General features: G+C 37.2%; 1 protein-coding gene across 1 annotated transcript in view; it reads left to right on the plus strand.

The window, feature by feature from the left end:
* The window catches only part of GNAT3 (G protein subunit alpha transducin 3), a gene marked incomplete at its 3' end in the record, with an annotated part of 59,084 nt that extends 53,000 nt beyond the window's left edge, over positions 1 to 6,084 (plus strand). Inside the window, 6 exon segments of the mRNA XM_081244415.1 lie at positions 3,455 to 3,501; positions 3,504 to 3,520; positions 3,524 to 3,583; positions 3,780 to 3,933; positions 5,901 to 6,047; positions 6,050 to 6,084. Coding sequence (XP_081100541.1) covers positions 3,455 to 3,501; positions 3,504 to 3,520; positions 3,524 to 3,583; positions 3,780 to 3,933; positions 5,901 to 6,047; positions 6,050 to 6,084 — 460 coding nt within the window.
* Between the last annotated feature and the right edge of the window lie 7,559 nt (positions 6,085 to 13,643).

Here is a 13,643-nt window from a genome sequence, read left to right on the forward strand (position 1 = left end):
ATAATAGCAGATGACACTTAGAGAAACGGTCAGTGCTCCCTGGACCTAGAATATGAGAGGATTATTAGCAGGCAATCTAAGGTAGACTTTCAGAAGCCATTTTACCAACATGAATAAAACCCGAAGACTGAGTAATCTTTGTCCTCCCTTCCTTGGGAGAGAGCTAAGCATATTTAAACATATTTATTAGAGGCTGTAAGATGTGTTAAGAGAACAGTGGGCTAAAGGTCATATTACATAACTTATACCCCTTACCAACTGTGTATATTTGACTGAAGAGGAGAATAGCTATCTCTTATACACAGGTGTTACTATCCACAGCAGGCTACAGAGAAGCTGAATTGTCAAACTCAGGAGATAGCCAGATGGTCCATTTAAAGAATGCAACAAAACCACTGGGAAGGGGAAAGTTTTAAAGTTTTACCCAGTCACCTGTTCGATAACACAAAGAATTACTGTCTGACCTGGGGAAAGAAGACTCCCCAACAAAGATAATTCCAATCTACTTGGTGAGGGTTTGAGAGCTAACAGTAGACACTATGTAGTACTAGTTAGACACCTCTAGTCTAATTAAGTAGACTTAACGAGCTTCACAACAAAGCTTAACAACGTTCACAGCGTCATTATCATACACGAAGAACCTATCACGGCGCCTGGTACACAGCAGCCTCAAGGATCAGTTGAATGAATAAACCTCGGGCAAGTTGCTTAAAGGGCTCACGAAAAAACAGGAATAATAATCGTACCTATCTTATAAGTTTATGGTGAAGTTTAAATCATTGTTGGCTAAAAGTTTAAAAGTCTGAATGCATATTTATTATCCTTGCTTCCAAAAGAATGCTTATTGAATTTTAAAAATTAAATTTGTTGGCTAATTTTTACATAATATAACCTAAAGTCAATACCGTCCCTTTCCTCCACTTTTATCACAAGTCTGAAACTGCAGAGGATTTGGTAATTAGCAGCACTTATAATAGTCTTCATTGTCACTGAATTTAAATTTCCCAACCACACAGCGATTGAATTCCTCAAGGTTGTCTTCAATATTGTAAGCAACTGCTCTTTCAATCTACTATGAAATGGAGTGATTTTGCATTGGTACATATATATTTTTGAGGAATTTTAGTTCTATGTATCTGTTCTCCACTTGGTTACGTGAAAGGTAAAGTACTAGCACTACAGTGTGCTGTACTTTTGATTATCTTCAGTAAATCAGCTGGTTGACATTTAATACCCCAATATAGTTATTACCTTTGAAATCTCTGTATAGCTAGGATGCTCCCTGGTACTTAATATCTTAGGATTAAGCTATTATGAAAGCCCCATACTTTTTCCTTTGCCTGTGGTCTCTTCCTCATCAAATCTATCTTCTGAACTCAGATCAAAGTGACTTACCATAACAATAAGCAAACAAAAACAAACAAATGTTAATTCCCTACCCCCAAATCTCCTACAGATCCCCATTGACTACAATATAAAAACTAATCTTCTCATGTAATGTAAAAGACACAGTAAATCTATTTCTGGCCTAACAGGCAGGCTTCCTCCTGCCTGCTCAAAACTTTTCCTCTTGCTGCCTCTATTCTTTATACACATCTGTCATCTTCTAGCAGTTTCTGATCACTCCATTTCAAATTACAACCCACCCTCTACACTTCCTATCAGACACTGATATCCTAAGTGTATTCATACACCCACACACAAACACACACACACATAAACACCACCATCATCCACTTACAAGGTTCTCAAGACTGAATCATCTCTGGTACCTGAAATGTAATAAATCCTCAATAAATAAATATTTGCTGAATAAATGAATAAGTATCAGGCCATATACCTCAATGTTTTTACCTTAATCTTCCCATTTCCAAAAATATAATTATTTGCCCCAAGCATGCCACGTTCTCTCATTCCTTGATGACTTGTACATGCACTTTATGTAAAACTCCTCCCTCCATTCCATTAACATGGATTCTATTCATTTATTTGCAAGTATTTATTGCATGTCTATTATGTGTCAGGCACAGTGCCTGGTACTGGGAATATAGCCATCACTAATATAGATAAGGTCCCTGCCCTCATGAGGCTACTATTCTATTAGGGAGATGATAGCTATTAAACATGTGAAAAAATAAACCACTTATTTACTGATTGTGACAGTTACTATAAAAGAAATAAAGAGAGTGATACAATAGAAAGTAAATGGGCAATGAAAAGAGTTAAGAATTTACATGGACACTCAAGGTGGTTACTTGTGAAGGAGACATTGACATTAAGACCTGAAAGCTGAGAAAGAAGCGGCCTTATGGAAGGAAGAAAGGAACTGTGTCACGTGGAAAGGAGATGGACTACACAAAAGTCCTGAGATAGCAAAAAGTTAGATCTATATTAAAGGAACTGTTACATGGTCCCTCAGGCTGATTTAAATCTTCCTCTGGGCTCACATTTTACCATATATATTAGAATATTACATAATATTATAATAATGTGTTTTTCTCTTTACAAGACAGCAAGCTCTTTGAAGATAGTGACCAGTCCTTTTTTTTTTTTAAGTGGGAAAGGCAATTTTAGTAACACTTCAAAATTCAGAAGCCATAAAGGAGAAAAGAACATTTATAAATAAAATTATATAAAAGTATATGGAAAAAACCACATACACAACAGCAAGTGACAACACACAGGGAACACATAGATAAATTGTGAAAACATGGACAATAAGTTAATTCCCTTATTTTATGTTAGGAAAAGTCCAAGAACCTTACAGAAAGGAGTTCAAATGATGTTGTAAGCTTTTAACACTTATGAGACAAATGCTGTATTTACTCAATCATTAAAGCAACCTCACAATATAGGTACTGTTATTATCATTTATTCATCAGGAACCTAAGGTGCAGAGAGGTTAAGTAACTTGCCCAAGGTTACCCAGCTTATAGGGGACAGAGTGACCATGTCCTTTTATCCTTGTGTCGGTAGGCCTAGCACAGTGTCTAGTATGTAGAACACAAATGATAATTGAATGAATGAATGGAGGTAAGAGGAGCTAAGAGAAGAGGGAAGAATCGTAGTATCAGAACTATGGTAGCTTCCAATCTTCTTGTGGGCTCTGGATATTTAAGAATACGCATAGACTTTGAACAAAATCCCTAAGACCAATAGATGTCTTACTAAAACTCTAAACTGCTGTAAATTTTCCAGTTGCTCAAAGTCAGTATGTGAATTATTTTGCTCCAGGCTGAATGAATACCAAAAAAGTAAATAAATGTTCTCTTTTTCTCTAGTCCTTGAGCTGCAAATTGGCCAAGCAAGTCTTACTTTATAATCAGCAAAAACTGAAAGACTACCTTTTAAACAGATGGGAACATTCAATTATAAGTCCAAATGTTCATCTTAATGTAAATTTTGGAGGATATTTGTATGGTTCTTTATTCTGTTATTTTTGTTTTTTTTAAAGAATGTTTGATGTAGGTGGACAGAGATCTGAGAGAAAGAAATGGATTCACTACTTGAAGGAGTTACATGAATTATATTTTGTGCTGCACTCAGTGCCTATGACATGGTCTTGGTGGAAGATGAAGAAGTGGTAAGTCTAAAAGGAAAACACGGTCAAGGTAAAAAATAAGCAGTTGTGCTTTCCAATATGAATACCCCATTTCCCAACTCAGTTAAGACCTTCCAAAGACAGATGTTACTTCTACATCCTTGTTCATAATGCCCACCATTAATATCTTGCAAATAACAATCCAACACATTTTTATCTTTTATACCTAACAGAACAGAACAGAATGCATGAAAGCCTTCACCTGTTCAACAGTATCTGTAATCACAAGCACTTTGCAACCACCTCCATAGTCCTGTTTCTCAGTAAAAAAGATCTCTTTCAAGAAAAAGTAACCAAAGTGCATCTTGGTAGCTGCTTTCCAGAGTACACTGGTAAGATACTTTTCTTTTAATTCCATAGTACTAAAATTTTGTATAGAGATACATTTTTTCTATCTGGATTTTTTTTTTTTTTTTCTTTTTGGCGGTATGCGGGCCTCTCACTGTTGTGGCCTCTCCCGTTGCGGAGCACAGGCTCCGGATGCGCAGGCCCAGCGGCCATGGCTCACGGGCCCAGCCGCTCCACGGCATATGGGATCCTCCCAGACCGGGGCACGAACCCGTATCCCCTGCTTCGGCAGGCGGACTCTCAACCACTGCGCCACCAGGGAGGCCCCTATCTGGATTTTGATGTGTAATATTTAGGAGGTTGAGGCTTATGATACTTTTTTGAGTCATGTATATGATCCAACCTCGGAAGAATCTTACAAATAAAGAGGAAACCCTCTCTACACTGCCTGCATTAAAGCAAAGCTCTAATGAATAAAGGGGAGGTGGACAGACCAGGGTTGCTACTCTGTGTAATGTATAATGGCATTGCAAACTACATTATCTTAAACATTATAATAGGAGTGTAAATTATATTCCAAATTGGCATTTTTTTAATATATTTCCTAATGAAACCTTGTAATGTTGTACTAGACCTCAGTGGCTCTTCAAAGTCAGAATTAAGTTTCCAGAGGAATAGCTTGAATCAATGAGAAGAGTGACATCTATTTTTCCAATTTTCCTAGCTCCCAGAGTTTTAGTACTGACCCTCTTAGCCGATGAATATAAATGTCAGTTTCTCTAAAAGCGTTGTGTTTCTTTTGGAGACTTTTTTTTTTTTTTTTTTGGTAAATAGTTATATGCCCTGTTGTTAATGAAATTGTGTAAGATGGAAATATTTATGATTTAAACACAAATAAAAACCCAATTTCACCAGTTAGATATGTGGGTAGCCCAGATGTGCCAGGGGTGTTGAATTGTGTCAAAGTAGCTGTTTGTGCTCATCTATAATGAGTACTTATATTTTTCTTATTTGTAAACATTATGTTTACATAGTTATCATATGATTGAATATAATCATGCTTCTGTACTGAATGTTACCAATTAAGTATATAATCATAATTCAGGGCTGTATGTTTTCTTTTAAGTAACCATCTTTATTTCTTAGAGCAACTTTTAGTTTATGAAAAAAATAAACAGAAAAAAGTTTCTACATACTCCCTCTCTGGCCAGCTCCCACAATTTCCCCTATTATAAACATCTGGAAGGGGTGTGGTACATTTGCTACAATTGATGAACAGATATTGATACATTATTAACTGAAGTCCGTATTTCAGGTTAGGGTTAACTCTTTGTGTTGCACAGTTCAATGGGTTATGCCAAAGTCATGTCAATGTACCCACCATTACAGCGTTATTCAAAATAGTTTCACTGCCCTAAAAATGCCTGTGCTTCATGTCTTCACTGCCCTCAACCCTTGAAACCATTCATCTTTTTTACTGTTTCTGTAGTTTTGCCCTTCCCAGAATGTCAAAGAGCTGAAATCATACAGTAAGTGCCTTTTTGGCTTTCATTCACACAGTTTTTCGTCTCTCCTAGCTAACCCTCAAGGTCCAGCTCAAATAACACCTCACTATGTAGTCCACTCATCTATAATTTCCATTCTTTTCTTCTTTTAGTTCATATTAATACCCATGCACACATTTACATGCATAATCTTTAACATATATACAGGCTTTTTTACTCACTCACTTTGTTATATAAATATATTAGTGTTTCTACTCTACTGTGAGCTTTCTGACACAGAGGTTACATTTTAGCCACCTGAAGCCCCCAGGGAGGTAAGCATAGTTCCCAGCACAAAGTAGATGTTGTGTAAACCTCTGATAATTAACCATTGCCATTTTGATTTTTCAATCCTGAGAACATCAAATAGCATACAAAGTAAAATCCTAAAACTTATTGATATTACTTATAATTTGATGCTTTTCAAATGCAGTTAAAGTTTACTTCTTTCTTTTTTTTTTAACAAGGTACAAATACATTTGAAGATGCAAGGAACTACATCAAGAACCAGTTTCTAGACCTGAATTTAAAAAAAGATAAGGAAATTTATTCCCACATGACCTGTGCTACAGATACTCAAAGTGTCAAGTTCGTGTTTGACGCCATTACAGATATAATAAAGAGAATCTGAAAGACTGTGGGCTCTTCTAATCAATCCTTTTTTCTTCTTGCTCATGTACACTTTTCAACATACAAAAGGTGCTGTGTGATGTGTTTAGTTTTAATAGATATTAACTTGTATAACTAGTGTTGTAAGGTGAAATTTTTCACACAAAAATTTTAATGTATTGTCACCTGCATGTGGATGAGTTTTGATTTCTCTGAGATACTGAGGATTGGGGTGTCTTTGATGTCCTCAGTTCTGAAAACTGATACATTTTGGTAACACTATAACTGTACATATCAGTGACACTGAATTTGCTTGGAAGTAAATTCTGCACTGTGGCCTATTTTTAATGACAGAGCAATGGAAGAAAAGCAAGGTATTCCATATTACTTCCACTGGCCAGACTTTGAGAGGCATTCATTTTTGCTGATAATGTAACCACACCTGTAACTGTAGAAACTATTCAAAGATGATACATGTGGTGCTTTACTGGTGTTTATTTTATTGAATACTCCTATTCAGCCACCTGCAAATGCAATGTTCACTATACATGTATCTGTTGATGGAAATTACATATGCAAAAGAAATGCATCCAATTTTTATTTGCTACTTTTACTTAGAAAAAAATCGTTAATGCTGAATTTACCTTTTGAATTGAGGATTTCAATGATATATTTTTGTACCAATCTGACTGAAAACAGGGGACCACGTGTGGTCAAGAACACAGTGTAAGGCTGCTTAGGCTGAACAAAGTCCTCAATGGAGTACTTGTTTCCTACATTTCATTCCAGAGCAGCATGGAACATTACTGTAATTGATGGTTTGGGGACAATAAATCGAGACCTCAAGAGAAAAAAATAATTCAATGTCTTAGCACTAGCGTGTTTTAGCTTTGTGAATAAGAAGTAGGAAGTAAGAGTGAGTAATTAGGAGACTTTTTTCAAAGAGAAACATTGAACTTCCTGTTAGTAGTGTATTGTGCTGTCTAAACGTTACACCGGATGCTAGTGGTCAAAGCCTACTCTTTAAAAGCTAATTTGGTGCTTTACAAACAAAATCATTACTTATAAACAGAAAAGATGACTTTTTCTTTTTTAAAGTGTGCACTATTTACAACATATACTTGTTAAGCATGTCTGATATCATTTACCCTCTCCACTTGCAGAAGGTGATATATAGATCAGAATAGGAGATCAGTGCTTAAGATCTATAACTTCTTTGAAAAGAGATCTAATTAGTTTAGTGTAACTAGATGAGATGAAAGGAACATAAATAAAGCAATTTGCGAACCTGTAGCTCAGGCAGACTTAGGTAGCGCTGTCTCAGTGTCACTACTTCACTGTTCTGTAACACATTTCCACTCTAAACATGCAAGAATGATCACTATTCGATCAGTAACCTTGACTAGAGTGTTTCTGGCTTTATTTTCAAAAACACAAGGGGTTATTAACAAATATAGTCAAATAAAAACGTTACTATGGTATGAACAATTAATTTGAAATTTCTTTGCAAAATGTAAGTTATTAAGGAGCCTAAGATACCAAAGACAAAAAGTGTACGAGAAAATATTTAGTTCAGGTATTCAGTAAACTTTTCTGGCTAAGACCCATTATCTATATGACAACAACCCAACATTTTGCTAGGAGCTACTCAATGCTTTGAGATCTTAAATTAAGATTAGAAATTCTGTCATTTCATCCACTGCTTTTTGTTCTCCTGCTTTACTTTAATCTGTTTTCCTCTAACAGTGTGAAAAGAATGTACGAGAAAATAATATTTTTTGAAATACTACTATTATAACTTAGATTTTGGCTCTGACTTACCTTTAGGGTTCCTCTTTTAGATAACATAGGTAGAAAGGGTGAGGTCAGAAATGGTCTTTTAAAAATACATAACTCATTTCAATCTTTGCAAAAATTAACAGGCATCAGTATGTATTTATGAATATTGTTATCTGAGAACTTTAAACAATGTTAAATTACCAAACTAAAATTAGAGGTCAGTTTGGATTATTTATAAAAAGAAAACCTGTTCAGTTCCTTCCAATCCTAGAACTGAACTTTAAAAAACTTTCTTCACAATCAAAAATAGTTGCTATGCTAAATGACAACTTTAATTAAGAGAAATTTTTAGTTGGAAAATATAAAATAAATATTTCCATTATTTCTTTAATGATTGTACTCCTTAAAAACTGAGTCTATTCCTGATTTTACTTTTTAAATTTTTTAATAAAAAAGGGGGTGGAGTGGATACACAGCATTTTGGGTTAATTAAAGAAAGCAGCAAAATGGGAAATATGGGAAGATACACTTCAGCTGGAAGAAACTCACCCTGAGACCAGAAATGTTAAAGTTGGTTAGAATCAAAGCATCTGTTTCTGGGGGTGGAGTCAAGATGGCGTACTAGGAGGACGCAGAATGTGCGTCTCCTCACAACTAGGGCGTCTGAGGGGATGGGAGAGACCCCCAGTGACTGGATAGGATGTGGGGCGTGGGGAGTGACGGGGGAGGAGAAGTGGAGGCGGCACGGGAGTGGTGCTCCTGAGGGGCAGCTGGGGGAGGGGGAGGGGAAGGGATCCCACCCCCAAAGGGGGATGGTGGGGGGGACCATTGGGAGGGCAGAGGATCAAACGGGAGCATGGCCAGGTTTCTCCTACCCACTTGGACCCCCAGGAACCTGTTGAGATCCCAGGCCTGACCCTCTGCCCACCTAGGCCCCCTCCAGCCAGCAGGTCCTGAGGGAGTGGGAGAGAGGGAAGGGGGAGCAAAAGTAAAGGCCGGACCTCCGGGACCAGCACCCCTGAGGGGCAGCTGGGGGAGGGGAGGTGTTCCTACACCCAGCGGGACCCATCCACGGTCAGTGGTCCAGCGGCAGCGATGGGGAGACAGTGGGGGAGGGGCATGAAGGAACGGAAGGGAACAGGGCCAGTGCTTGCCCTGTCCACATAGGCATCAGGGAGCCTGTTGGGCTCCTGGGCCTAATCCTCTGCCCTCGAGGATTGGAGTAGTGCACAGAACTGAAGCCCCGCCCCTACACCCCCACCCAGGGCCCTACCTCTACACTCAGAGACCCCCTCTGAGACCCCCTCCAACGAGCTGGGCCTAAACCACTCCAACATGCTGGGCCTAAACCCCACCCACACACCCTCATTCAGGGCCCTACCTGCAAACTCCAGAACCCCACACTCCAGAGGCCCTCCTTTCCCCTTCTGTGCAGGTCCTAAGCAGAGGCGCCACCCCACGCTTGCACGTGGCCCCGCTAGGTCCCCGCACTATGCTCAAACATCACACCCCCAACCCGCCTAGGTCCCGCCCCACATTAAACCCGCTCCTGCCTAAGTTACAACACCCCCCCGCCTAAACTCCACCCTCATAGCCAAGGCTTTTTTTTTTCTTTTTTCCTCTTTTAGATTGGGGGTCTCTTTTACTTTGTTGATTCATCGTTGCTGATTCTTCTATATTTTTATTTTTCCTAACAAATCTTTTATTTTTCTAATTTTATTTTATTCTTTATACTTTGTTAGTGATCTCTCCTTTTGGCTTGCTCTCTCCCCACACTTTTTTTCTTTTCTTTTTTCTGTCGTGGTTTTATTTGACCTTGTTGCAGTTGTTTCAATTATAGTTTTATTTTTCCTAATATATACTTTATCTTTCTAATTTTACTTTGTTTTTTATTCTTTGATACTGTACTACTTCTTCTTTTTTTTTTTTTTTTTTTTTTTTTTTTATCATGCCGCAAAGTTTATAGGATCTTGGTTCCCAGGTTGGAGGTCAGGCCCAAGCTCCTGTGGTGGGAACTCTGAGTCCAAACCACTGGACTAACAAAACCTCAGAACCCAGGGAATATCAATCAGAGTGAGGCTTCCCAGAGGTCCTCATCTCAGCACCAAGGACCCAGCTCTATCCAACTGCCTGCAAACTCCAGTGCTGCATATCTCAGGCCAACCAACCAGTAAGACAGAAATACAGCACCACCCACCAAAAAAAAAAAACAAAAAAAAACAATGAAACAAAAGAATTTGTTACAGATGAAGGAGCAAGGTAAAAACCTACAAGACTGAATAAATGAAGATGTGAAGATGAAACAGGCAACCAACCTGAAAAAGAATTCAGAGTAATGACAGTAAAGATGATCCAAAATCTTAGAAAGAGAATGCAGAAAATACAAGAAGCATTTAACAAGGATCTACAAGAACTAAAGAGCAAACAAACAGTGATGAACAACACAATTACTGAAATTAAGAATACTCTGGAAGGAATCAGTAACAGAATAACTCAGGCAGAAGAACAGATAAGTGACCTGGAAGATAAAATGTTGGAAATAACTGCCAGGGAGCAGAAAAAAGAAAAAAGAATGAAAAGAATTGAGGACAGTCTCAGAGACCTCTGGGACACATTAAATACACCAATATTTGAATTATAGGTGTCCCAGAAGAAGAAGAGAAAAAGAAAGGGTCTGGGAAAATATTTGAAGAGATTATAGTTGAAAACCTCCCTAACATGGGAAAAGAAATAGTCAATCAAGCCCAGGAAGGACAGAGAGTCCCATAGAGGATAAACCCAAAGAGAAACACGCTGAGACACATATTAATCAAACTATCAAAAATTAAATACAAAGAAAAAATATTAAAAGCAGCAAGAGAAAAGAAACAAATAACATACAAGGGAATCCCATAAGGTTAACAGCTGCTCTTTCAGCAGAAACTCTGCAAGCCAGAAGGGACTGGCAGGACATATTTAAAGTGATGAAAGGGGAAAACTTAAAACCAAGATTACTCTACACAGCAAGGATCTTATTCAGATTCGATAGAGAAATTAAAACCTTTACAGACAAACAAAAGCTAAGAGAATTCAGCACCACCGAACCAGCTTTACAACAAATGCTAAAGGGACTTCTCTAGGCAGGAAACACAAGAGAAGGAAAAGACTTACAACAACAAACCCAAAACAATTAAGAAAATGGTAATAGAAACATACATATCAATAACTACCTTAAATGTAAATGGATTAAATGCTCCAACCAAAAGACACAGACTGGCTGAATGGTTACAAAAACAAGACCCATACATATGCTATCTACAAGAGAACCACTTCAGACCTAGGGACACATACAGTGTTGGAAATCAAAAGAAAGCTGGAGTAACAATACTCATATCAGATAAAATAGACTTTAAGATAGAGACTATTACAAGAGACAAAGAAGGACACTATATAATGACCAAGGGATCAATCCAAGAAGAAGATATGACAACTGTAAGTATGCACCCAACATAGGAGCACCTCAAAACATAAGGCAAATGCTAACAGCCATAAAAGGGGAAATCGACAGTAACACAATCATAGTAGGGGACTTTAATACCCCACTTTCACCAATGGACAGATCATCCAAAATGAAAACAAATAAGAAAACACAAGCTTTAAATGACACATTAAACAAGATGGACTTAATTGATATTTAGAGGACAGAATACACTTTCTTCGCAAGTGCTCATGGAAAATTCTACAGGATAGACCATATCTCGGGTCACAAGTCAAGCCTCAGTAAATTTAACAAAATTGAAATCATATTAAGTGACTTTTACGACCACAATGCTGTGAGACTAGGTATCAATTACAGGAAAAAAACTGTACAAAATACAAACACATGGAGGCTAAACAATATGCTACTAGATAACCAAGAGATCACTGAATAAATCAAAGAGGAAATCAAAAATAACCTAGAAACAAATGACAATGAAAACATGACAACCCAAAACCTATGGGATGCAGCAAGAGCAGTTCTAACGGGAAGTTTATAGCAATACAATCCTACCACAAGAAACAAGAAACATCTCAAATAAAAAAGCTAACCTTACACCTAAAGCAATTAGAGAAAGAACAAAAAAACCCCAAAGTTAGCAGAAGGAAAGAAATCATAAAGATCAGATACGAAATAAATGAAAAAGAAATGAAAGAAACAGTAGCAAAGATCAATATAAAACTAAAAACTGGTTCTTTGAGAAGATAAACCAAACTGATAAACCATTAGTCAGACTCATCAAGAAAAAAAGGGAGAAGACTCAAAACAACAGATTAGAAATGAAAAAGGAGAAGTAACTGACACTGAAGAAATACAAAGCATCATGGGAGATTACTACAGGCAACTATATGCCAATAAAATGGACAACCTGAAAGAAATGGACAAATTCTTAGAAAGGTATAACCTTCCAAGACTGACCCAGGAAGAAATAGAAAATATGAACAGACCAATCACAAATAATGAAATTGAAAGTATGATTAAAAATCTTTCCAACAAAAGTCCAGGAGCAGATGGCTTCACAGGTGAATTCCAACAAACATTTAGAGAAGAGCTAACACCCATCCTTCTCAAACTCTTCCAAAAAATTACAGAGGAAGGAATATTCCCAAACTCATTCTATGAGGTCACCTTCACCCTGATACCAAAACCAGACAACTATACTACAGAAAAAAGAAAATTAGAGACCAGTATCACTGATGAATACAGATGCAAAAATCCTCAACAAAATACTAGCAAACAGAATCCAACAGCACATTAAAAGGAACATATACCATGATCAAGTGGGGTTTATTCCAGGAATGCAAGGATTCTTCAATATATGCAAATCAATCAACATGATAAACCATATTAACAAACTGAAGGAGGAAAACCATAGAGTAATCTCAATAGATGCAGAAAAAGCTTTTGACAAAATTCAACACGCATTTATGATAAAAACTCTCCACAAAATAGGCATAGAGGGAACCTACCTCAACATAATAAAGGCCATATATGACAAACCCAGAGTCAACATCGTGCTCAATGGTGAAAAACTGAAACCATTTCCTCTAAGGTCAGGAAAAAGACAAGGTTGCCCACTCTCACCCCTATTGTTAAACACAGTTGTGGAAGTTTTAGCCACAGCAATCACAGAAGAAAAAGAAATAAAAGGAATCCAAATCAGAAAAGAATTAAAACTTTCACTATTTGCAGATGACACGATACTATACAAAGAGAATACTAAAGACGCTACCAGAAAACTACTAGATATAATCAACAAATTTCGTAGATAGCAGGATATAAAAATTAATGCACAGAAATCTTTTGCATTCCTATACACTAATGATGAAAATCTGAAAGAGAAATTAAGGAAACACTCCCATTTACCACTGCAACTAAGAGAATAAAATACCTAGGAATAAACCTACCCAGGAGACAAAAGAGCTGTATGCAGAAAATTATAAGACACTGATGAAAGAAATTAAACATGATACAAGCAGATGGAGAGATATACCATGTTCTTGGATTGGAAGAATCAACATTGTGAAAATGACTACAGCACACAAAGCAATCTACAGATTCAATGCAATCCCTATCAAATTACCAATGACATTTTTCACAGAATTAAAACAAAAAATTTCACAATTTGTATGGAAACACAAAAGATCCCAAATAATCAAAGCAAACTTGAGAAAGAAAAACGGAGGTGGAGGAGTCAGGCTCCTGGACTTCAGACTATACTACAAAGCTACAGTAAACCAGACAGTATGGTACTGGCACAAAAACAGAAATGTAGATCAGTGGAACAGGATAGAAAGCCCAGAGA

The sequence above is a fragment of the Mesoplodon bidens genome, assembly GCF_964165515.1.
Source record: "Mesoplodon bidens genome assembly, chromosome: 9".
Classification (NCBI taxonomy): domain Eukaryota; kingdom Metazoa; phylum Chordata; class Mammalia; order Artiodactyla; family Ziphiidae; genus Mesoplodon; species Mesoplodon bidens.